The sequence below is a fragment of the Dictyostelium discoideum genome, assembly GCF_000004695.1.
Source record: "Dictyostelium discoideum AX4 chromosome 4 chromosome, whole genome shotgun sequence".
Classification (NCBI taxonomy): Eukaryota; Evosea; class Eumycetozoa; order Dictyosteliales; family Dictyosteliaceae; genus Dictyostelium; species Dictyostelium discoideum.
The window spans coordinates 2,105,366-2,127,865 of record NC_007090.3 but is presented as its reverse complement, the minus strand read 5'-3'; the positions used below and the strand labels follow the sequence as shown (position 1 = coordinate 2,127,865).

The window sequence follows — 22,500 nt, the reverse complement described above, 5'->3', positions numbered from 1 at the left end:
GGCAAAAAAAAAAATAAAAAAAAAAAATAAAAAAATATGGATGATATGAAATAAAATGAAAGAAAATAGAAATAAAATAGAAACAATAATAGAATTTTTTTTAAAAAAAAAAACGAATAAAAATTAATTAAATAATTTTTTATTATTATTATTTAATTAAAACAGTAAAGGTATCAGTGGTTCTTCATTACCATACAACAGAAAACCACATGCTTGGACTAAACCAACTGCCTCAGAAGTCTGTGAAACTGTCTGCAAATTAGCCAAGAGAGGTTATACTCCATCCAAAATTGGTTCATCTTTAAGAGATTCATTAGGTGTAGCCCAAGTTAAAAACGTCACCGGTAGCAAAATCTTACGTATCTTAAAGGTTAACGGTCTCGCCCCAACCATCCCAGAAGATTTATACCATTTAATCAAAAAAGCCGTCACCATCAACAAACATTTACAAAGAGCCCGTAAAGATTACGATGGTAAATTCCATTTACGTTTAGTTGAATCTCGTATCCACAGATTAACTCGTCCATACAGAAAGAACGGTACTTTAGCTCCAAACTGGAAATACGAATCTAACAACGCTTCAACTTTAGGTATGTTTTTTTTTTTTTTATTATTTCATCTTTTTATTTTTAATATTAAAAAATCATTTTATTAACTTTTTTTTTTATTACATTAGTTGCTTAAACACCCTCGTTTTAAAAAAATTTAAATAAAATAGGAGGTTTCGGGGTCTTATTAGTGATTTATCACTAATTTGTACTTTTTTTAACAAAAAATACTGATCCTTACTATTAAATCAATATGTAGACCCTTTTCTTGTACGATTTTTTTTTTAAAAAAAAAAGATTTAAGCCAGAAAATTCTACAACCTAAATTGATTTTTATTAATCGCTAAATGGGTCTCCACTATGGAGTTAAATTTGTCAGTTTACAAAGGTGACTTTTTTGTTTTCTTGACGACCCATTTTGGCTTAATTACTCCCATTTATCGCCTTTATATGTAAATCATAATTGGGTTGGTGATTTTAAACAGTTTAAATGTCACAAATGGTTGTAATTGTTGATTGTCAATGGACTTGTAAAAATTTTATTTTGTCTAAATCAACAGAAAAGAAAAACATAACAACAACAATAATTAATTATTAGTATGGGTGGGGTTTTTTTTTTTTTTTTACAACATCATTTTGACCGAACTGCACCATAATTAATTGGCTTGGCATTATTAAAATATCTATTGGTTAAGAATTTTTTCTTTTTTTTTTTTTTTTTTTTTTGTGTTTTTTTTTTTTTTTTTTTTTTTTGTTGGTGTTACTTTTTATAGTTTATTTTATTTACTACTAACCCCTTTTTTTACAATAATTTTTTCAAACAATAAATAAATAAAATTTTTTAAAACATATAATTTAAATGTGTTCTTTTTTAGTTATTTTTATTTTTTTCAAGAGTTTATTTTAATAAAGGTAAAGTAAAATTACTTTCATTACCAGCTAAAAAAGGGGATTGTTTGGGAATTAATATTTTTTTTGAAGCAATTTTTGAACAAATTGAACAAAGTGGGTCCAAATTATTAACAGATTCATCGTAAATATTTTGGAATTCTTTTGACCATTTTTTTATTTTTATCCATTTTAAATGTTTTAATCTAAGGTTTTGGTCATTTTCCACCTTTTTTATATAATCAACAAGATCATTAACTGATTTAAAATCTCTAACATTTATTATTGAATCTGGATCTGGTAAGAATTCCATTATATTTGGTGCACCTAAATAAATAGGGATTGTACCAACTGATAAACTCTCCCATAATTTTTCAGTGATATAATCTTTACATAAACTATTTAATATTGTCATTAAAAAAAAAAAAAAAAAAAAAAAAAAATAATAATAATAATAAAATAAAATTAGTTAAAGATAAATAAGAAAGGAAGAGGGATTTATAAGTAAAAAATTTTACCTATTTTCAAAAGCAATAGCAAAATTATATCTTTTTAATACATCCATTTTTTGATCATGTTTAGAGTTGATTAATTTGTCTTGGTCAGTGAAATCTATATTATTTAAACAACTACCATATGAATCTACTTTGGTAATATTCATTATACTCCTCATTAAATAAACTCTTTTGTAATCTTCATGCCAACAATTACTTGAAATCCAAACAATGCTATTATTCCTTTTTGATGGTATTTCTTTAATTCTATCAAATTTAGCAGAGTGAGCATATGAATCTGAACCACTGTATTCAACTGGACCATAGGGAACATATATATGTGTTTGTTTATTAAAATCATTCACTCTTGGATAACCTACTGTAATGTTAAAATTTGATATTATGAAATTAGAATCACCTTCAAATCTATAAAGACCACCTGATTCCATTGTCCATCCAATTGTAATTTGCCTAGGATTATATCTTTTTAATGTATTGTTATAAATTTTATTACTACTCTCTTGATATTGTGAAAAAAAGTAAATTATTGCTTGGGCACTTTCCGCTTTTTCATTTGAAAACTCCGAATGTATTTCAATTTTACATTTAAATTTTGAACATTTACTAAATGATTCATTTACTTCTTTTTCATTAAAATAATTATCTGCTGCAATTATTAAAATTTTATTATAGTCTTTTTGTTTTTTAAAAAAAAATTAATTAAACTTGAGAAGATTTAATTTTTTAAATATATATATATATTTTATATAAATAATAATGATTACCATAACTATTTTTAATTTCAAATGAAAAATCACCAAAAACGTTAACAACCAATAAATAAAATGAAAAAACAAGTAAAATTAATATAAATAATTTTACTTTATTTGTTGTTAATTTGAGAGGGTTTTTTTCTGTTGTCATTTAGTGTTTAATTAAAAAAGTATTGGGAATTGAAAAAATTAAATAATGAAGTTATAGAAATTAAAAAATTTTAATGATCACTTAATATCATATCAATAAATCAAATTTATATAATTTTTTAAAAAAATATATTATAAACACAATAAAATAAAAAAATAAAAAAAAATAAATGTTTTGTTTGAAAAAGAAAAAATTAATCAGATTCTCTATAAAAATTATTCCTTAATTTAGAAAAATGTTTTTTTTTTATTTTTTAAATAAATTTATTCTCTGACCTAATTTTTTTTTTTAAAATTAGGCTCTTTAATCATTAATTTTAGTGTTCGAAATTATCTATATTCACCCTTTATATCTTTTTTAATCATCTATTGAAACCAAAAACAAAGACTAGGTATCCTTCCAAAAAAAAAAAAAAAAAAAAAAAAAAGAAAAATCATATATGATATGGTTTTAAAAATATTATAACTTTTTGTTTTTATTAATTTTTTAATTTTAATTTACAAAGATCAAACTATTTTAATAAAATTAATTTTGAATTTGAAAATAAATTTGGTAAAGTGATATTAAATTTACCAGCTATAATTAAAGTTTCAATTGAATTTGGAATTTTTGAAGTATCAGATATTATATGATTATTATAAAGTGAAGATATTGATAAAGTTTTAACAGATTGTGGAATTACATCAATAATTGGTTGATTGAAAGAATTACCTAATGTTAATGAGGTTACTGATTCTGGAATACTATTTTTATGTAATGGTTGATTAAAACTATTACCAATGTAAAGTGTTGTAATACCCATTGGAATACAACCCGGATAAAGTGGTTGATTAAAACTATTTGAAAAACATAGGTTTGTAACTGATGATGGAATGATTCCAGCTTTTAAACATTGGTTGTATTTTCCTTCAATAGTTAATTTCTTTACTGAATTTGGAATACTACCAATTAGAAATGGTTTATTAAATTGACCTTGAATACAAAGATCAGTAACTGATGCTGGAATAGTACCTGGTTTTATAATTTGATCAAATTTGTAACCTAGTTTTAAAATTTTTACATTTGGTGGTATTATAATTGAATTTTTTTTAAATCTTTGATTCCATTTATTACCAAAAATAAGTTCAGTCAAACCTAATGGTAGAGTACCACTTTCAATGGGTTGATTGAAATTATTTGAAAATTTCAAAGAGGTTAATGAGTTTGGTAAAACAGCCTTTCCAATTGTTTTATCGAATGAGTAACCCAAGTATAAAGTTTTTAAATTTTTTGGGAGACAATCTTTATTAATTTCTTGATTAAACATATATCCAAAGTTAATGGTTTCAATTGTATTTGGTAGAGTGAAAGGTTCAATAATTTGATTGAAACAATAACCAAAATTTAATGAAACTATATTAGATGGTAATACATTCTTTGAAATTGCTCTATCAATATTAATTGTTATTCTAATAACTGATGATGGAATACAATTCTCTGGGATTGGATAATCGCATTTATGACTTGCTTGTGATTTGTTTAATAAGATCGTTCCCTCTATTGGATCAACTGATAATCCAAATACTCCAATATGTAAATCTAATAAATATTCTCTATATGGAAAATTATTCAAAGTATCAATATTGAAAGAATTAATCTCATTCGATGAGAATTTATTAATCTTTTGATATAATTTTAATTGTCTTGATATATTATATCTTAAATATTTATTTCTAAAAACTTTAAAAAATAAATTTTCAATATAATCTAAATTATTTTCATTATTATTAATAATATTATTCAATATATACATTTTATTATTATTTTTTATTTTTATTTTACAATATTTATATTAAAAATTTTATTTAAAAATTATAAATATACTTTTTTTATTTATTTTTTATTAAAAATGTTAATTTTTTTTTTTTTTTTTTGGTTTCTTTTTAGTTTTTATTTATTATTTTTATTTTTGATTAGAATTTTTTTTTTTTTTTTTTTTTTAATAACTATTTTTTATTTTATTTTGTTTTTATTTTTTTTATTTTGGTTTCATAAAATAAAGAATTTATAACTGGATTATAATGAGGGTAAAAAAAGAATTGTAAACCGATCAAACAAACACAATATTAATATTTTTAGAAGATGAATTCAATAATCTCGAGGGAGATTATTTTGTTTTTGTTTTTTTTTAATTTTTTTTTTTTTTTTTAAAAAAAATAAAAAAAAAAAATTAAAGAATGAATTAATTAATTTTCACACAGCGTTTGTGTGGGTGAAGTGGTCCCCAACAATCATTTAATTTATTTTTATATTTTTATATTTTTTTTTTTTTTCAAAAAAAAAAACCCCCCAAAAAAAAAAAAAAAAAAACAAAAAACAAAAAAAAAAAAAAAAAAAAAAGATCAAAAGATCTAAGTTGTTAATAGCTATTATTATTATTTTACCATGTAAACCATTCAAATATTGAGTACCAATCATCCAAACATCATTTCAAAAAATCCCTGCATCCAAGCATCATTTTCAAAAAATCCAGCACCCAAAATAGATTTTTTTTTATTTTTTTTTTTTTAAAATTTTTTAATTATCTTAAACTTTTTTTTTTGGCCATTTTTTTATGGTTTGCAAAATCAATATCAATAAAGTTATATTCCTTTCATTTTTAATTAATAATAATAATAAAAAAAAAAATAAAAAAAAAATTTAATTTTTTGTTTCATAAACAATTAAAACTTTAAAATCAAAATCAATATATTATTCACCATGGTTTTATTATAAAACAAGTTATTGAAATTCATTTTTATTTATTGGTTTTAAAAAATCATTTTCATTTTCATTTTTTCAAAAAAAAAAAAAAAAAAAAAAAAAAAAAAAAATCAAATATTTATGATCTAAAAATTTTTTAATAAAATAAATATAAAAATAAAAAATTAAATAAAAATTAAAAAAAAAATTAAAATAAAAATAACAATTATAATAACAAAAAAAATATTAATAATAATATTAAAATAATTATAATAGTAAATATAACAATAGATAAAATTTTAAAAAAAAGATTTTAAATCTTATATTTGAAAATAAAATTATATGGGATATAAATATCTATTCATTAAAAAAGACGTTTACTATTTATTTTAAAAAATATATGTTATCATTTTCCAGTAGTTCATATATAGATTTTTTTCTTTATTGTCACAATTGGACATGCTTTCAATATTTATTTAATGTTTTTTTAAAAAGAAGGGGTAATTTTAAAAAATTTAATATTAAAAAAATTCATCTTTTCCATTTTTAGAATAACACTTTTTTTTTTTTTCAAATCTCCCAATCTTTTAAAAACAAGATTCACTAAAAAAGATAAATAAAAAATCCTTTTTTAATAATTTTTTTTTATATTACTGTTTTATATTATTATGGAATTGTTTTTTTTTTAAAAAAAAACATATTTATATATTTAAAATAAGTTTTTTTTTTTTTAATAAATATTATTATTTATTTTTTTTTTTTAAAAAACAATAAATACTTTTTGTTTTCTTTTTTTTCTATTTTCTTTTTTTTTTTTCATTTTCTGTATATCAATATAATTTTTATTATTAAAATGGTTGAAAATATAATGTATGTAAAAAATAATAAAAGAGATGAAGTATACAGGGAAATGGAAAGAGTAATTGAAGAAGATAGAAAAAATTACAAATATACAATTGATAATCTTCAAATATATGCTCAAGCAATCCAACCTCATTTTACAATGTGGGTAAATTCATTGTTAATCAAAAAAATTGGTGGTCAATTAACTGAAGAAAATTGTAAGGATGAAATGTTTGGTCTTAGTGGTGAAGGTAATCATTCAATTTTATGTTTGGATTATTTTTCTCAATTGGGGGAATACAAATTACATCATTATTCAGAAGGTTATAGAATAGCAAAAAAAGTCTACAATCATATTAATAGACCAATGGTAATTTTATCATTTTTAATTGTAAATGAATTAGCAGCTGGATTTTTAAAAGATCTTGAAAATGAATTATCAAAAATTGGTGTTAAAGATACCACATACATTGATATTCATAATGAAGCTGATTCAGTAGATTCTGAAAATGGTCATGGTATCAAATTATTAAATGTTTTGGAAAAAGAAAATTCAAATGTTGATGATATCAATCTTGGTATTCAATTATACAGAGACTTTTATAATGAAATTTTCTGTTAATAATAATACTAATAAAAATAATAATAATAATAATAATAAAAAATAAATAATAATAAAAATAAAAATAAAAATAAAAATAAAAATAAAAATAAAATTAATGATAATAATAATAATAATAAAAATTTAATAAAATAAAATAAATATGATTTGAATAAAATTTATTTTCTCATTTTTTTAAGTTAATATTACCAGGTAATATTTGATATAACTCCATTTATCTTAAAATAGATTATCCCAATAATTTTTTTTGAATCTTTTTTATAGTGATTTAATAATAATAATAATAAAACACTAGTATTTAATTTTTTTTTTTTTTTTTTCAAATAATCATTTTTTTTAAAATTAATCATACCCTTCAATAAATAAAACAATCAAAAATAATAAAAAATTAATATTTACTATTTTTAATAAATTATTTCTTTGATCTTTAAAGGAGATTTTCATTAAAATAACAGTCAAAATTTTTTTTTTTTTTGAAATTAACCTCTAACCAAAAACACTCAAACCACATTTTATAAATAAACACACACATAAAAAAAAAAAATAAAAAAAAAAAAAAAAAAAAAAAAAATAAAAATAATTCACACACTTTTTTTTTATTTAGAAAATTATGATCAACATTACAATTGCATAATAAAATTTTGAAAATTTGAAAATCATTGATTGTTTTTTTCTATTTTTAGAATTAAATTATTTTTAAAAAATTAATTTTTTAAAATAATAATTTTTAAAAAATTAATTTTTTTATTTCTGTGTGAACATCCAAAATATTTAAATTGTTTTTTTTTTTAAAAAAAAAATTTCATTATATATATTATTAAATTATTTATTGTTAAATTTGTTTTTTTTTCATTTAAATTTATATTTTATATTTAAATCTACTTGTTTTAATATATATTTTTATTTTTATTAATATTTTATTTTTTTTTTTTTTTTTTTTTTTCAAAAAATAATTCATTTGCCCCAAATCATTTATTTGCTCTAAATAATTTGTTCCTTTATTTGTGACCACTCGTTAAAAATAACAAAATTTTATAGATTTTTCAAATCAATGGATCCATGTGAAATACCAAAATCCACTAAATGGGATCCAAAGACAGAAGAAGAATTATATGATTTGGTATTAAAAATTGATAATGTATTGGATATTAAAACCGGATGGCCAATATCCTATCCATTTTCAGAACATTATGAAAAAACAGCACAAAACCCAGGAGGAATTTTAGGTCCATTCAAATCTTTGATTGCTCCGTCAAATGAAAAAATGAATGAAACAAAACAAAAACTATTAGGTGATCTTAATGAAGGAAAGAGAAAGGCTATTGTATGTGCTCTTGGACTATATAATAAAGGTAAAAGCTATGTTCTATCAAGATTATTTGGTTTAAATTTAAAGAGTTCTTATTATCAACATACTGAAGGTTTATCTGTTGTTTCTTCAAGATCAACAATGTCTGATGTTCTAATTGGATTGGGTATTTTTGATTTTTTTATTATTTAATCATTTAATTTATTTTTTATTTATTGAAGTTATTAATATTTTTATTTTTAAAAAAAGACACTAAAGGATCACAGAAACCAGTTAAAACACCTTACACAATCAGAGATTCAGAAGCAACTGAAAGATTCCTTCAAGAATTGGCTTTACATTTATCAGATGTTGTATTAATTGTTGTTGATAGATTAACAAGAGATGATCAATCATACATTAAACAAGTTAAACAAAAAGTAAATTTATAAATTAAAAATTTTTTAAAATAATTTAATTGTTTTAAAAAAACTAATTAATTATTTATTAGTATTCTTTAATTGCAGGAAAACTTGTTTCAAACGTTATTATTGTCCATAATCTTTCGCATGTAAGAACTGTTGAACAATTAGATGCTGTTATCTTGGAAGAAGTTGAGACTTTGTTTAATGCTAAAAGAAGTGAAAATCCAAATTGTAAATGCCCTTACTGGACCAATAAAGACGATGGTACAAGACATGTTGTAATTGCACAAGATGAAAATAGATTAGATGGAAAACCAGAGTCCAGAGCTGGTCAAATTTCAAATGCACCAACATTCTCATTACTTAAAGAATGGATCCAATCAATTGCAGCTATTCAAAAAGAAAGTGGTGACTTAGTAAATAGCATTGTAGAATCATCAAATAAATTAATTAAATACTACATTGATCATCCAAATCTCAAACTATGTAGAACTGATGATAAAAAAAGCATTGTAATTTCTCCACCCCTTCAAAATGAAACTTTATCATATTATCCAAACATTAGATTTAATATGGTAGGAATTATTGATGAAGTAAATAACACTCAACCTTCAATAGTTAAAGAAGATAATACCCACTACCATATCTATGTGGATTGTACAGGATACGACTTGAATGATTTGGCAATGACAATTGAAGAAACTAATGATTCTAAGCAAATTAAAATTGTTAGTGCAAAACCAAGATCATTTAGTCCAAACGGGGAAGAAGATGATAAAGGTAAAACCATTGTCCATGATGATTTTAAATTCAACCAAAACAAATTAATGGAGTGGTCTTATATATTTCCACATATTGTTGTTGAGACTTCATCGTCCAAGGATATTGATTTTGTTCATAATAATGGTATTCTTTATATTAAATTAACCAAAAAGAGCAAAGAAGAAAAGATTAGATTTGTTAAAACCCCTAAATAGAGTTTTATTTCAATAAAAAAAATATTTCTGTTTCTAATTTTAAATTTTTTTTTTATAATACTTTTTTTGTTTTTTATTTATTATCTTCTCTTTTTTAAAAATTCTATTTAAACCATTAGTTTAATGTTGTTTTTTGCAACTAGTTGGACATAAGGATAAATTTTTTTGGCCAGATACTTTAAAAAAAAATTAAAAAATTAAAAAACAGATATCAAAATCCTTATTTAAAAATTAACCAATATAACCTTAGTTTTTTTATTTATTTTGTTTATTAAATTTTTTTTTTTTTTTTTTTTTTTTTTTTTTTTCAAACTGATCTCTTTACTACCTTTGCCATAATTATGAACATCAAAATCAACATGGCAATTCTACTATACCCAGCCATTAATAGGGGATGTTAACTCCCTACAATATCAATATTATTGATTAAATAATAATGTGCATCACAAGTTCTATGATGTCCATACCAGAAGGACTAACAGGATCAATGGTAACGGTAAACATAATACAAAGTTTCAAATCATAATCATTTTATTATATTAATTTTTATTATTATTAAAAATAAAATAAAATAAATATAATTTGAATTAAATTTATTTCTCATTTTTTTAAGTAATGTTGGTAATCTTTGATCACAAATTTAATTTATCTAAAATTAGATTATCCCATTAATTTTTAATTGAATCTTTTTTTCAGTGATTTAATAATAAAAACTACACTATTATTAAATTTTTTTTTTTTCAAATAATATTTTTTTAAAAAATTAATCATACCCCTTTCTATAAATAAAAAACAATAAAAACAATAAAAAATTATTTTATACAATTTTTGAATAAATTCTTTCATTGATCTTTAATGGAGATTTTCATTAAAAAAACAGTCAAAATTTTTTTTTTTTTTGGAAATCTCAAAAATTAAAGTAACATCTAATCAAACACACAAACCACATTTTTTATAAACAAACACACACACACATAAAACTTAAACACACACACACATAAAACACAAACACACAAAAAAAAAAAAAAAAACTTGACTAAGGCATTCACACTTTTTTTTTTTATTTTTATTATCAACCTTTCAATTTTATAATAAAATTTTGAAAATCATTGATTGTTTTTTTTTTCTATTATTATCATTAAATTTAAAAATTAATTATTATTTAAATTTTTTATTTTTAAAAAATAAATTTATTTATAAAATTTATTTGAACATCAAAAATATTTAAATTGTTTTTTTTTAAAAAAAAAAATTTCATTTTTATATATATATTATTAAATTATTTATTTTTTTATTTGTTTTTTTTTATACATATTATTATTTATATATTAATCTGGTTGTTTTTAAAATTTTTTTTATTTTTTTTATTTTAATATTAATTAATTTACTTCAAATAATTAGTTCCTTTTAAATTGTTGTGATCGTTAAAAGTAAATAATATTATAGGTTTTTCAATGGATCCATATGACATACCAATATCTTCTAAATGGGATCCGAATAAAAAAGTAGAATTATATGATATGGTGGTAAAGATTGAAAATTTATTGGATATTAAAACCGGATGGCCAATATCTTATCCATATTATGATTATTATGAAAAAACATCCCAAAATCCAGGAGGAATTTTTGCTCCTATCAAATCTTTTGCTGCTCCATCAAATGAAAAAATGTGTGAAACAAAAAAAAAACTATTAAATGATCTAAATCAAGGAAAGAGAAAGGCTATTGTATGTGCTCTTGGACTATATAATAAAGGTAAAAGCTATGTTCTATCAAGATTATTTGGTTTAAATTTGAATAGTTCTTATTATCAACATACTGAAGGTTTATCTGTTGTTTCTTCAAGATCAACAATGTCTGATGTTCTAATTGGATTGGGTATTTATGATTTTTTTATCATTTAATTAATTTATTATTTATTGAAATTTATTATTATTTTTTTTTTTATTTTTTGAAATTATTAAAAAAAAGATACACAAGGATCACAGAAACCAGTTAAACCACCTTACACAATCAGAGATTCAGAAGCAACTGAAAGATTCCTTCAAGAATTGGCTTTACATTTATCAGATGTTGTATTAATTGTTGTTGATAGATTAACAAGAGATGATCAATCATACATTAAACAAGTTAAACAAAAAGTAAATTTATAAATTAATAATTTTATATTTAAATTATATATTTAAATTGAAAAAAAAACTAATTAATTATTTATTAGTATTCTTTAATTGCAGGAAAAAATGCTTCAAACGTTATTATTGTCCATAATCTTTCTCATGTAAGAACTGTTGAAAAATTGAAAACTGTTATTGTTGAAGAGGTTGAAACTATATTTAATGCTGTGAGAAGTGAAAATCTAAGTTGTAAATGCCATTACTGGACCAATAAAGACGATGGTACAAGACATGTTGTAATTGCACAAGATGAAAATAAATTAGATGGAACACCAGAGTCCAGAGCTGGTCAAATTTCAAATGTACCAACATTCTCATTACTTAAAGAATGGGTCCAATCAATTGCAGCTATTCAAAAAGAAAGTGGTGACTTAGTAAACAACGTAATAGAATCATCAAATAAATTAATTAAATACTACATTGATCATCCAAATCTCAAACTATGTAGAAGTGTTGATAAAAAAAACATTGTAATTTCTCCACCCCTTCAAAATGAAACATTATCATATTGTCCAAACATTAGATTTAATATGGTAGGAATTATTGATGAAGTAAATAACACTCAGCCTTCAATAGTTAAAGAAGACAATACCCACTACCATATCTATGTGGATTGTACAGGATACGACTTGAATGATTTGGCAATGACAATTGAAGAAATTAGTGATTCAAAGAAAATTAAAATCGTTAGTACAAAACCAAGATCATTTAGTCCAAATGGGGATGATGATAATGATGAGGGAAAAACTATTGTCCATGATGATTTTAAATTCAACCAAAACAAATTAATGGAGTGGTCTTATATATTTCCACACATTGTTGTTGAGACTTCATCATCCAAAGATATTCATTTTGTTCATAATAATGGTATTCTTTATATTAAATTAACCAAAAAGAGCAAAGAAGAAAAGATTAGATTTGTTAAAACCCCTAAATAGAATTTTATTCATTATAAATAAAAATATTTCTGTTTCTAATTTAAAATTTATAATTTAAAATGTTATATTTTATTTTTATTATAATTTTTTTTTTTTTTTGTTTTTTTATCTATTATCTCCTCTTTTTCAAATATTCTTTGATTGATAAATTTCTATCATCACTATACTCAAAATTAAAAACCTATGTTTTCTTATTTTATTTACTAACAATATTATTAACAGGTGATTTTTAATTAAAATTTGTTGATCCACTTGAACTACTATTTGTACTATTACCACAAATACAATCTCTATCACCTAAACTATTACTAATATCCTACTATTTTCTCTGGATAATCTTTATGACCAATATTTAAAATTTAAATGGACTATATTTAATTAGTCATCATAATTTAACTCTATCAACAATACCTAAAAACCCATCTTCACCCAAAGAATTATTTGATTATTTGATTATTTAATCGATTAAATAATATTTTTCACTATTGTATGTATCTGTAGCAAGTGCAAGAACAGGAGTGTAACGTATTGTTAGTTGTTGCTAATTCAATTCAAACAAATCAAAAGGCTAAGAATTCTTCAGTTTTCATTGACTATTTTTTTTTTTTTTTTTTGAATTTGAATTTGAATTTGAATTTGAATTTGAATTTGAAATCACAATTAATTGCTTCTGCTTTGGTAATTGCGACTATTATTGGTTTAAAAAAATAAAAAGAAAAAAAAAAAAAGAAAAAAAAAAATTGGGAAAAAAAATTAGAAAATGTTAAAAGAATAGATAAATAATTTGGTATAGATATTTTAATTTTTTAGCCTTTATTCCCCAAATTTTGGTGTTTAAAAAATAGATTACAAATTTGGTTATGAAAAAAAAAAAAACAAAATGGGAAATTCAAAAAAAATAAAAATAAAAAATGAGCCGTTGGTCGATTTGTTTTGCTGAGAAAAAAAAAAAAAAAAAAAAAAAAAAAATTAAAAAAAAAAACACCATAACCACCACTAGTGATTTTTTTTATCCGAAGAAAATTAAAAAAAAAAAAAAAAAAAATAAAAATAAAAAAAAAGTGTTTTATTAAAAATCATACATTTAGTTGTAAAAATAAGAAACACACTGTAAAAATAATTTTATTTAATTATTTTTTTTTTTATTATTTTCTTTTTTTTAAATAATATATATAAATACAAAAATATTAAAAAAGATTTCACCACATACACTCTGAAATAATAACAACATAAAAAAATAAAAATAAAAATAAAAATAAAAAAAAAAAAAAAGAAATCTCAATCTGAAATTAACACAACAAAAAAAAATTAAAATTAAAATAAGAATAAAAATAAAAATTAAATTAAAATACAAATAAATATAGAAAAAAAAAAAAAAAAAATTTCAAACAAGGATACAAATATAAAATATATTCAAATTAGAATATATATAATAAATGACACAAGAATCATCTTCATCTAATCATTATGTAGATGAAAGTAGTTTTGACAACAACAATAATAATAATAATAATGGAGGTGAAGGAAGTAGTAATGAAATTTTAATTAGAATACCATTTCTACATGACTCAGTGCCAGCATTATATGCAATGTTTGCGTTGGCATCATTGTTTGTATTATTGGCAACAATATTATCAGCACATTTAATTTATAAACATTTAAAATATTATACACAACCAGATCATCAACGTTATATTGTTAGAATAGTATTCATGATACCTATTTATGCTATTTATTCTTTATTATCTTTACTTTTACACAATTATCAAGTTTATTTCGCTTTGTTAAGAGATTGGTAGGTTATATATATATATATAACTATATAATATTAATATTAACTTGTTATAAAACATATTATTATTTATAGTTACGAAGCCTATGTATTATATATGTTTTTTGCGTTATGCGTTAGTTATGGAGGAGGTGATAAAAATTTAGTTACACACTTTACTTCACATCCTGTAATGAGATTGCCAATGCCATTGTTTTTCAAATTTAAACCAAACGAGTAAGTAAATATAATATATATATACATGTGATTATTTGTATTATAATTTTACTAATAAATATTTATACATAATATAGAGCATTTTTACAAGTTTGTAGAATGGGAATGTTACAATATGTTTTAGTTAGACCAGCAGTAACATTAGCATCAGCAATATTTGAAATATTTGGGTTATATGATGAAGGTAGTTATGCAATCAATAGATTTTACTTTTATAATGCATTCATTATCAATGTTTCAGTAACTGTTGCATTGTATATTGTTGTATTATTCTATCAAGCAGCGGCTGAAGAATTGGCACCCTATAAACCATTATTAAAGTTTACATCAATTAAAATCGTCGTATTCTTTTGTTTTTGGCAATCGATTGCTATCTCTGGTATGACAAATTTTGGTTGGATTCCAACTCTTGATGGTTGGAATTCTGGTGAAGTTTCAACTGGTTTACAAGTAAGTTTTTATAATTTATTATTATTATTATTATTATTATTATTATTATTATTATTATTATTATTATTATTATTATTATTATTATTATTATTATTATTATTATTATTATTATTATTATTATTATTATTATTATATCAATTAATATTAATTATTTTTTTTTTTTTTTTTTTTAAAAAAAGAACTTTTTAATTTGTTTTGAAATGTTTGGAGTTGCAATATTACATCAATATGCCTTCCCATATGAATTATATAGGGTAAGAGCATTTAGTGCAGCACCATTAATTCATAGAGTTGAAATGGGTACAGTATTTAAGAGTGTAATAAATTCAGTAAGTCAAAAGGATATGGTAAAGGAAACTGTTAAATCATTTAAAGGAACAAAGATTACAGATGGTAAAACAGGTTTATATAGTGGTTTAAAAGATGAAGTTTTCAATGAATTTGATATTGAAGAAATTGAAATGGGTGATTTTACTTCTGCAAATGATAATAATAATTTTGATGATTTCGATTTTTCTGAAAATAATATAAATAGTAATAACAAGGATAATAATAGTAGTATTTATAATGATGGTGCTTCAAAAAAGAACCATATTGGTTCTGCAATTTTAGCAGGTGGTGGTGGAGGAGGTAAAAAAGATAATGATTTAATTACTGATGATGATTTCTTTTCATTAATGAATAATGATTATGCAAATATTGATTTTAGTAATTTCGATCAAGATGCTTTAGAAGAAATGAATTTTGATGATGATGATGATGACATGGCATTCACTGCAAGAAGATAAAAATAAAAAAAGAAAAAAATTAAAAATAAAATAAAAAATTTAAAAAAAAAGGTATTTAAAAATTAATTTTGCACCTGGTAAATTTATAACAAAAAAAAAAAAAACAAAATTAAATTTTAAAAATAAAAAAAAGAAAAGAATCAACACATTGTAATAAATTAACAATTGGTTTTATATTTATATAAAGTAAAAAAATATTTATATGATTTAATAATTTTATTTTCTTTTATCTTGTTTCATTTTTTTTCCAACATTTAAACCTGGATTTTTTAAATTTCATTTTTTTTTTTTAATTTTTTTTCCTTAACAAATTTATTTTAATTAATATAAATAAATAAATAAATAAATAAATAAATAAATAAATAAATAAATAAATAAATAAATAAATAAATAAATAAATAAATAAATAAATAAATAAATAAATAAATAATAAATAGATAAATAAAATTAATTTTTTATTTTTATTTTTTTTTATTTTTATTTTTTTTTATACAAGTTTATTTTAAATAATTAAAAATTTCTTCAACAATTTCATCAACAGAATTTGAAATATCAATGAATGCATAATGATGATTTGATAATTCTGATTGGGTTGGTAATTCTAATATTGATAATTGACTATCTAATAAATTTGGATTGAAAAAGTGGTTTTTTCTATTTTGTAAACGTTCAGATAATAATTGTTTACTTCCTTGTAAAAGTATGAATAATAGATTATCTTTATTAATATTATTTGATATTTGATCTCTATATGTTGATTTCAAAGCTGAACATGTAAAAACATGATCATTAGCTCCATCATTTTCATTATTTAAAAATTCAATCATTCTTTTATTAATTGATGATAACCATGGTTTTCTATCATCATCATTTAAAGGTATACCTGATCTCATCTTTTCTTTGTTCTCTTCACTATGAAATTCATCTGCATCATTAAAACCACAACCTAATGATGATGCAATAGCATTACCAATTGTAGTTTTGCCACTACCACTCACTCCCATTATAACTATAATTAATTTTTGTTCTTTTTGATTTTGTTGTTTCTCTAATTTATTTTTAATTTCTTCATTTAAATTATTATTATCTAGGTTTGTCATATTTTTTTGTTTTTTTTTTTATTTGATTTTTTTCAATATTTCTGAACCAAAAAAAAAGTTTTTTTATCCCATGATAATTTTGATTTTTTTTTCCATTTTTTTTTTTTTTTTTTTTTTTTATATTTATTTTGGTTTCAAAAATATCATATCGTTAATCATTTTTCACAAAAAAAAAAAAAAAAAAAAAAAAAAAAACAAAAAATCAAACGTTTTTGTGTAATCATAACCATTTTTTGTTTTTTTTTTGCTTTTTTATTTTATTTTTTTTTTTAATATTACTAAATTAATTATATTCACACAATTCTCTGCGCATTGCATTTTTAATTTTAATTTTTTTTTTTTTTTTTGTTTTTTTAATTTTTTTTTTTTTTTTTTGGATTTATAATTAAAAAAGGATAGTTATATAAAACACACACTCACCCCCTTTCACACACATACATTCTATCTATATTTCAAAATTTTTTTTGTTTTTTTTTTACTTCAATAGTGTTACACTTCAAAAAAAAAAAAAAGATATAAAAATAATAATAATAAATTATAATTTTTTAAAAAAATAACAATAAAGATGACATTATAAAATTAAAAAAATAACAGTAACACATACAATCAATCAAAATAAAGAAGACAGTATTAATAATAAAAAAAAAAAAATATTTTTTTTTTTAAATAAATACAAATTGTGCACTACATAAAATAAAATAAAATAAAATAAATAAAAAAACGAATTTATATAAATAAAAATATATAAATAATATCATCAAATAGTAATAATAAAAAAAAAAAACACACACACACAGAGAGAGAGAGAGAGAATATATATATATCAATAAAAAACAAATCAACTATTTAATAATAAAAAATAAAAATAAAAAATGTCATCACCAATATTAAATACCGATGATAATAATTGTGTAAGGGTTGCATTAAGAGTTAGACCCTTATCAAAGAAAGAAGAAGCAGAAAGGTCAATGGAAGTTGTAAAATATGTTGATGGAGAACCACAAGTTATTATGGGTGATAATAATCAAACATTCACTTTTGATTATGTTTTCAATGGTAAATCAAGACAACAAGAGATTTTTGATGATTGTGTTGCAAATTTAGTTGATTGCCTTTTTGAAGGTTATAACTCAACCATTTTAGCATATGGTCAAACAGGTTCAGGTAAATAATTTAATTTAATTATAGAGTAGTAATAACAATAACAATAATAATAATAATAATAATAATAATAATAATAATAATAATAATAATAATAATAATAATAATATTAATAAATATATATATTTTTTTAAAAAAAATAGGTAAAACATTTACAATGGGTACAACAAGTACAATTGGTATACCAACAGAAGAGTTGGGAGTAATTCCCAGGGTTATTGATTTTATATATGATAAGATAGATAGAAAAAAGGATACGCATCAATTAGTATTAAAAGTATCATTTTTAGAGTTATATAATGAAGAGATTAGAGATATGTTAAATCCTTATCCAACAGCAGGTGGTTTACCAATTCGTGAGAAATCAAATGGTGAAGTTTATATACCAGGATTAGTTGAACAAATCGTTAGATCAAGACAACAAATGGAGGAGGCATTAATTAGAGGTTCACAATCTAGAACTACTGGTTCAACTTTAATGAATAGTCATTCAAGTAGATCACATGCAATATTTTCAATAATTGTTGAACAAACTCCGATAAATTCACCTGTTACATCATCATCAACATCATCAACATCGACATCATCCTCTTCTGATGATAAAAAGCAATCAAAAGGTAAAAAGAAAAAGAAATCATCGTCACCAGATTCTTTATCACCTAATAAAGATGACGATTCATCAATTATGATTGATGAAGATGAAGAGGATGACGAGGAAGATGAGGATGATGATATAATGTCAATGGATGAAAGAAACCCATCGATTAGATCAATGTTTCATTTTGTAGATTTAGCAGGTAGTGAAAGAGTAAAGAAAACAAAAGCTGAAGGACAACGTTTAAAAGAGGGTATCAATATCAATGGTGGTTTATTAGCATTGGGTAATGTTATTAGTGCATTAGGTGATACTAGAAGAGCAACAACTAAACCAAAACATATCCCATATAGAGATTCAAAATTAACACGTATGCTCCAATCATCATTAGGTGGTAACTCAAAAACTTTAATGATTGCATGTGTTAGTCCTGCCGATTCAAATTTTGAAGAAACTTTAAATGTAAATAAACCAAACAGCAAATATTATTTATATACAATTAGGTGTGTATTAACCAATCTTTTTTTATTTATTTAGACATTAAAATATGCATATAGAGCTAGAAATATTATGAATAAACCAGTTGTAAATATAGATCCAGTTACACAACAAATTCTTACATATAAAACACAAATTCAAACATTAAAAGAATTATTAGAAAAGTGTACATGTAGGGATATTGGCGATATAAATTCAATTTTAGCTTCAATACCAACGGTTTCAATACCACCTGCTCCACCTTTATCAACACCAACTTTAACAAATAATAATAATAATAATAGTAGTAGTAATAATAATAATAATAGTAATAATAATAAATTAAATGTTGGTGGAAATAATAGTGGATTTAGTAGAACACCATCATCTTCTTCATTACCACCAACAAATAGTAGTAAATCTTCAATTGTGAAAATGAATAATTCTAGAAATATTTCATCATCATCATCGTCATCATCGTCGTCATCATCATCATCATCATTGACAACAACACCATCAATTACTAATAATACAGCAACACCATCACCAACATCAGTAATAGTTACAAATTTAAGTAAAGAGAAAGAAAAGGAGATATTTGATTTAGGTATGAAAGTATCACAATTGGAATTTGAGAATAATATGCTTCAAGATATTTCAAATAAGATAACAAGTAAATATAAAGCATTAGCCAATAGAAGTAGACAATTGGAGGAGATTTCACAAAATTTTATAAATAATTTCTCACCAAATAAGGATCAAACTTATTTTAATGAATTATTCGAACAATTTAATTCAGTATTGAATCAACCAACCATTTCGCCAATTACACCAATGATGGCAGCTGTTTCAACTCAAATTTCATCATCAAATGTTATTATAAATTCAAATTCATTATTACCAATGGCTGAAGATAATTTATTACCAGGTGGTAAACTTGAATCAATCAATAATAATAATAATAATAATAATAATTCAAGTGAAGGTATTGAATTATTTGAAAATGATAGTGAAGAACTATCAGATTTAAATCAATATATTTCAGAAAAAGAAGAGGAATTAGAATTAATAAGTAAAACTAAACAACAATATCAACAAATGAAAGAACAATTTGATCAAAAAGTTAAGGAATTACAATCACAATTGGAAGAAGTAACAGTTGAAAAAGATCAAGCCTTAAAAGAATTGGATAAGGATAAGGATAAAGATAAAGATAATAAAGATAAAGATCAATACTATGAAGATGAGAAATTAAGATTAACTCAACATTATGAAAAGAAATTGAATGAATTAAAACAACAATTGGATCAACATGCAGGTTCAAATAAAAAAGATTATCAACGTTTATTGGATTTAAAGAGAAAGAGTGAAGAGAAAATCGATTCACTTCAACAAGACATTAAAGATACAAAGAGACAAAAATCTGATCTTTTGAAAAAGATGAGAGATGAATTAAAGAAACGAGATGATGCAAAACAAACTCAAGCTAAAGAATTGGATGCACTTAAACGTGAAGCTAGAAAAACTGAAGTAATCATTGATCAACTTAAAAATCAATCTAAAAAGAAAGATCTATTATTACAAAAGAAAACTGATGAATCTGAATCTTATAAAAAGAAATTAAAAGAAATAGAAGTTCATAAACAAAGAGTAATTCAACCAATTAATAGTAAATCTATACCATCAAATAATAATAATAATAATAGTAGTGGTAGTGTAAAGTCATCAAATGGTTCAACTGCATCTTCTGCATCTTCTGCAAATTCATCATCATCATCATCATCGTCATCATCTACTAATACTAGCACTACTTCAACATCAGCAACAAATAATACAACCACTTCTACATCTACATCTACACCAACAACAGAACAATTAAATAGAAAATTATTACATAGAAAATCAATAAATGTACCATATTGGAGAGAATGGTTAATTCATCAAATTCAAAAGAATTTAGAAAAGAATGAATTGACAGAACTTTTACAAAGGGAATTTAAGAATAAAGAAATCTTTGTAAGACAAGCTAATGATTTAAAGAAAGCATTCACAAGTGTACCATCAAAACTCTCGAAATCAGAATACAATGAACAATCACAATTCTTGGAAACAAATATTAAATTACAAAATGAAAAAATATTAAAGAGTCAAAAAGATTTAACAATCATTTCAAACGATTGTTTAGATTCACCTGAAATACTTAGAATGGTATCAAATACTAGTTTCGATAAATTACCAAAATTAATTCAATCTTCAATTGAACTTTGTATAGAATATGCTGAAATCAATAGAAAGAATCAACAAATTAAATTTATTAATGTTCCAACACCACCAACTTTACAATCTCAACAACAACATCAAAAATCACAACATTTTTATATTCAACCACCACAACCACTTCAATCACAACAACAACAACAAGAAAAACAACAAAAACAATCAAATTCTGAACAAGTATTAGAACAAAGAAGTAGTACATCAGATTTATTAGAGGGTATTAAATTGGCAATAAGTGAAAGTAATAATAAAAATAATATTAATAATAATAATAATAATGTAAATATAGCAAAATCACAACCAATACTACCATCACAACAACAATTATCATCAAGTCAAGAATTAGCAGAAGAGTATACTTCACCAAGCACAAGTAGCTTGGGTATGAAGTTGGACCAATTATTAGATGAAATTAAATTAGATAAAGAAAAGAGAGAAAAAAATAAACTATTGAATGGTTACCCTCCAATGAGTGGTATTAATTATTTTAATCCACCAACACCACAACCATTATCAGCATCATCATTCTTAACATCTGCAGCAGCAACAACAACAACAACAACAACAACGACAACAACAACAAATAAACAACAAGTTCCAAAATCATTTGCTCCATTAAACAATACCAATAATAATAATAATAATAATAATTCTTCACCTTTACTTTTAATATCTGATGATAAATTAGATCATTCAGTTTTTGATAAAGATTTATTAGATGTTGATATTCTTGGTAATGATTCATCAAATAATGGTTTTAGTGTTATAAATATAAATAGTAATAATAATATTACTATTAAAA

The 22,500-nt window shown here is 21.9% G+C and overlaps 9 protein-coding genes across 9 annotated transcripts in view; 6 read left to right on the top strand and 3 right to left on the bottom strand.

The window, feature by feature from the left end:
* Positions 1-684, top strand: part of rps13 (40S ribosomal protein S13) — a gene marked incomplete at both ends in the record, with an annotated part of 727 nt that extends 43 nt beyond the window's left edge. The window contains 2 exons of the mRNA XM_633462.1: positions 166-590; positions 677-684. Coding sequence (XP_638554.1) covers positions 166-590; positions 677-684 — 433 coding nt within the window. The remainder of the gene's footprint in view (positions 1-165; positions 591-676) is intronic.
* Positions 685-1,446: 762 nt separating this feature from the next.
* Positions 1,447-2,854, bottom strand: fut1 (hypothetical protein; the record flags this gene model as incomplete). The annotated part of the gene is made up of 3 exons (XM_633461.1): positions 1,447-1,834; positions 1,955-2,597; positions 2,716-2,854. The coding sequence occupies 3 exons, from the start codon at positions 2,852-2,854 to the stop codon at positions 1,447-1,449; spliced, it is 1,170 nt and encodes a 389-aa protein (XP_638553.1).
* A 511-nt stretch (positions 2,855-3,365) lies between these two features.
* Positions 3,366-4,646, bottom strand: DDB_G0284559 (hypothetical protein; the record flags this gene model as incomplete). The annotated part of the gene is made up of 1 exon (XM_633460.1): positions 3,366-4,646. The coding sequence occupies one exon, from the start codon at positions 4,644-4,646 to the stop codon at positions 3,366-3,368; it is 1,281 nt and encodes a 426-aa protein (XP_638552.1).
* A 1,782-nt stretch (positions 4,647-6,428) lies between these two features.
* Positions 6,429-7,040, top strand: DDB_G0284531 (hypothetical protein; the record flags this gene model as incomplete). Its single annotated transcript, XM_633459.1, has 1 exon — positions 6,429-7,040. One exon carries the CDS (start codon positions 6,429-6,431, stop codon positions 7,038-7,040), a length of 612 nt encoding a protein of 203 aa, XP_638551.1.
* A 1,051-nt stretch (positions 7,041-8,091) lies between these two features.
* On the top strand, positions 8,092-9,730 carry DDB_G0284529 (hypothetical protein; the record flags this gene model as incomplete). The annotated part of the gene is made up of 3 exons (XM_633458.1): positions 8,092-8,515; positions 8,599-8,768; positions 8,840-9,730. 3 exons carry the CDS (start codon positions 8,092-8,094, stop codon positions 9,728-9,730), a joined length of 1,485 nt encoding a protein of 494 aa, XP_638550.1.
* Positions 9,731-11,184: 1,454 nt separating this feature from the next.
* Positions 11,185-12,842, top strand: DDB_G0284527 (hypothetical protein; the record flags this gene model as incomplete). Its single annotated transcript, XM_633457.1, has 3 exons — positions 11,185-11,608; positions 11,702-11,871; positions 11,949-12,842. The coding sequence occupies 3 exons, from the start codon at positions 11,185-11,187 to the stop codon at positions 12,840-12,842; spliced, it is 1,488 nt and encodes a 495-aa protein (XP_638549.1).
* A 1,436-nt stretch (positions 12,843-14,278) lies between these two features.
* On the top strand, positions 14,279-16,088 carry tmem184A (transmembrane protein 184A; the record flags this gene model as incomplete). Its single annotated transcript, XM_633456.1, has 4 exons — positions 14,279-14,637; positions 14,710-14,850; positions 14,928-15,300; positions 15,480-16,088. The coding sequence occupies 4 exons, from the start codon at positions 14,279-14,281 to the stop codon at positions 16,086-16,088; spliced, it is 1,482 nt and encodes a 493-aa protein (XP_638548.1).
* Positions 16,089-16,585: 497 nt separating this feature from the next.
* DDB_G0284557 (gluconate kinase) lies at positions 16,586-17,188 on the bottom strand (the record flags this gene model as incomplete). Its single annotated transcript, XM_633455.1, has 1 exon — positions 16,586-17,188. One exon carries the CDS (start codon positions 17,186-17,188, stop codon positions 16,586-16,588), a length of 603 nt encoding a protein of 200 aa, XP_638547.1.
* Positions 17,189-18,060: 872 nt separating this feature from the next.
* Positions 18,061-22,500, top strand: part of kif8 (WD40 repeat-containing protein) — a gene marked incomplete at both ends in the record, with an annotated part of 5,837 nt that continues 1,397 nt past the window's right edge. The window contains 3 exons of the mRNA XM_633454.1: positions 18,061-18,352; positions 18,493-19,406; positions 19,482-22,500. The exon at positions 19,482-22,500 is cut by the window's right edge and continues 1,397 nt beyond it. Of these exons, the coding sequence (XP_638546.1) occupies positions 18,061-18,352; positions 18,493-19,406; positions 19,482-22,500 (4,225 nt within the window). The remainder of the gene's footprint in view (positions 18,353-18,492; positions 19,407-19,481) is intronic.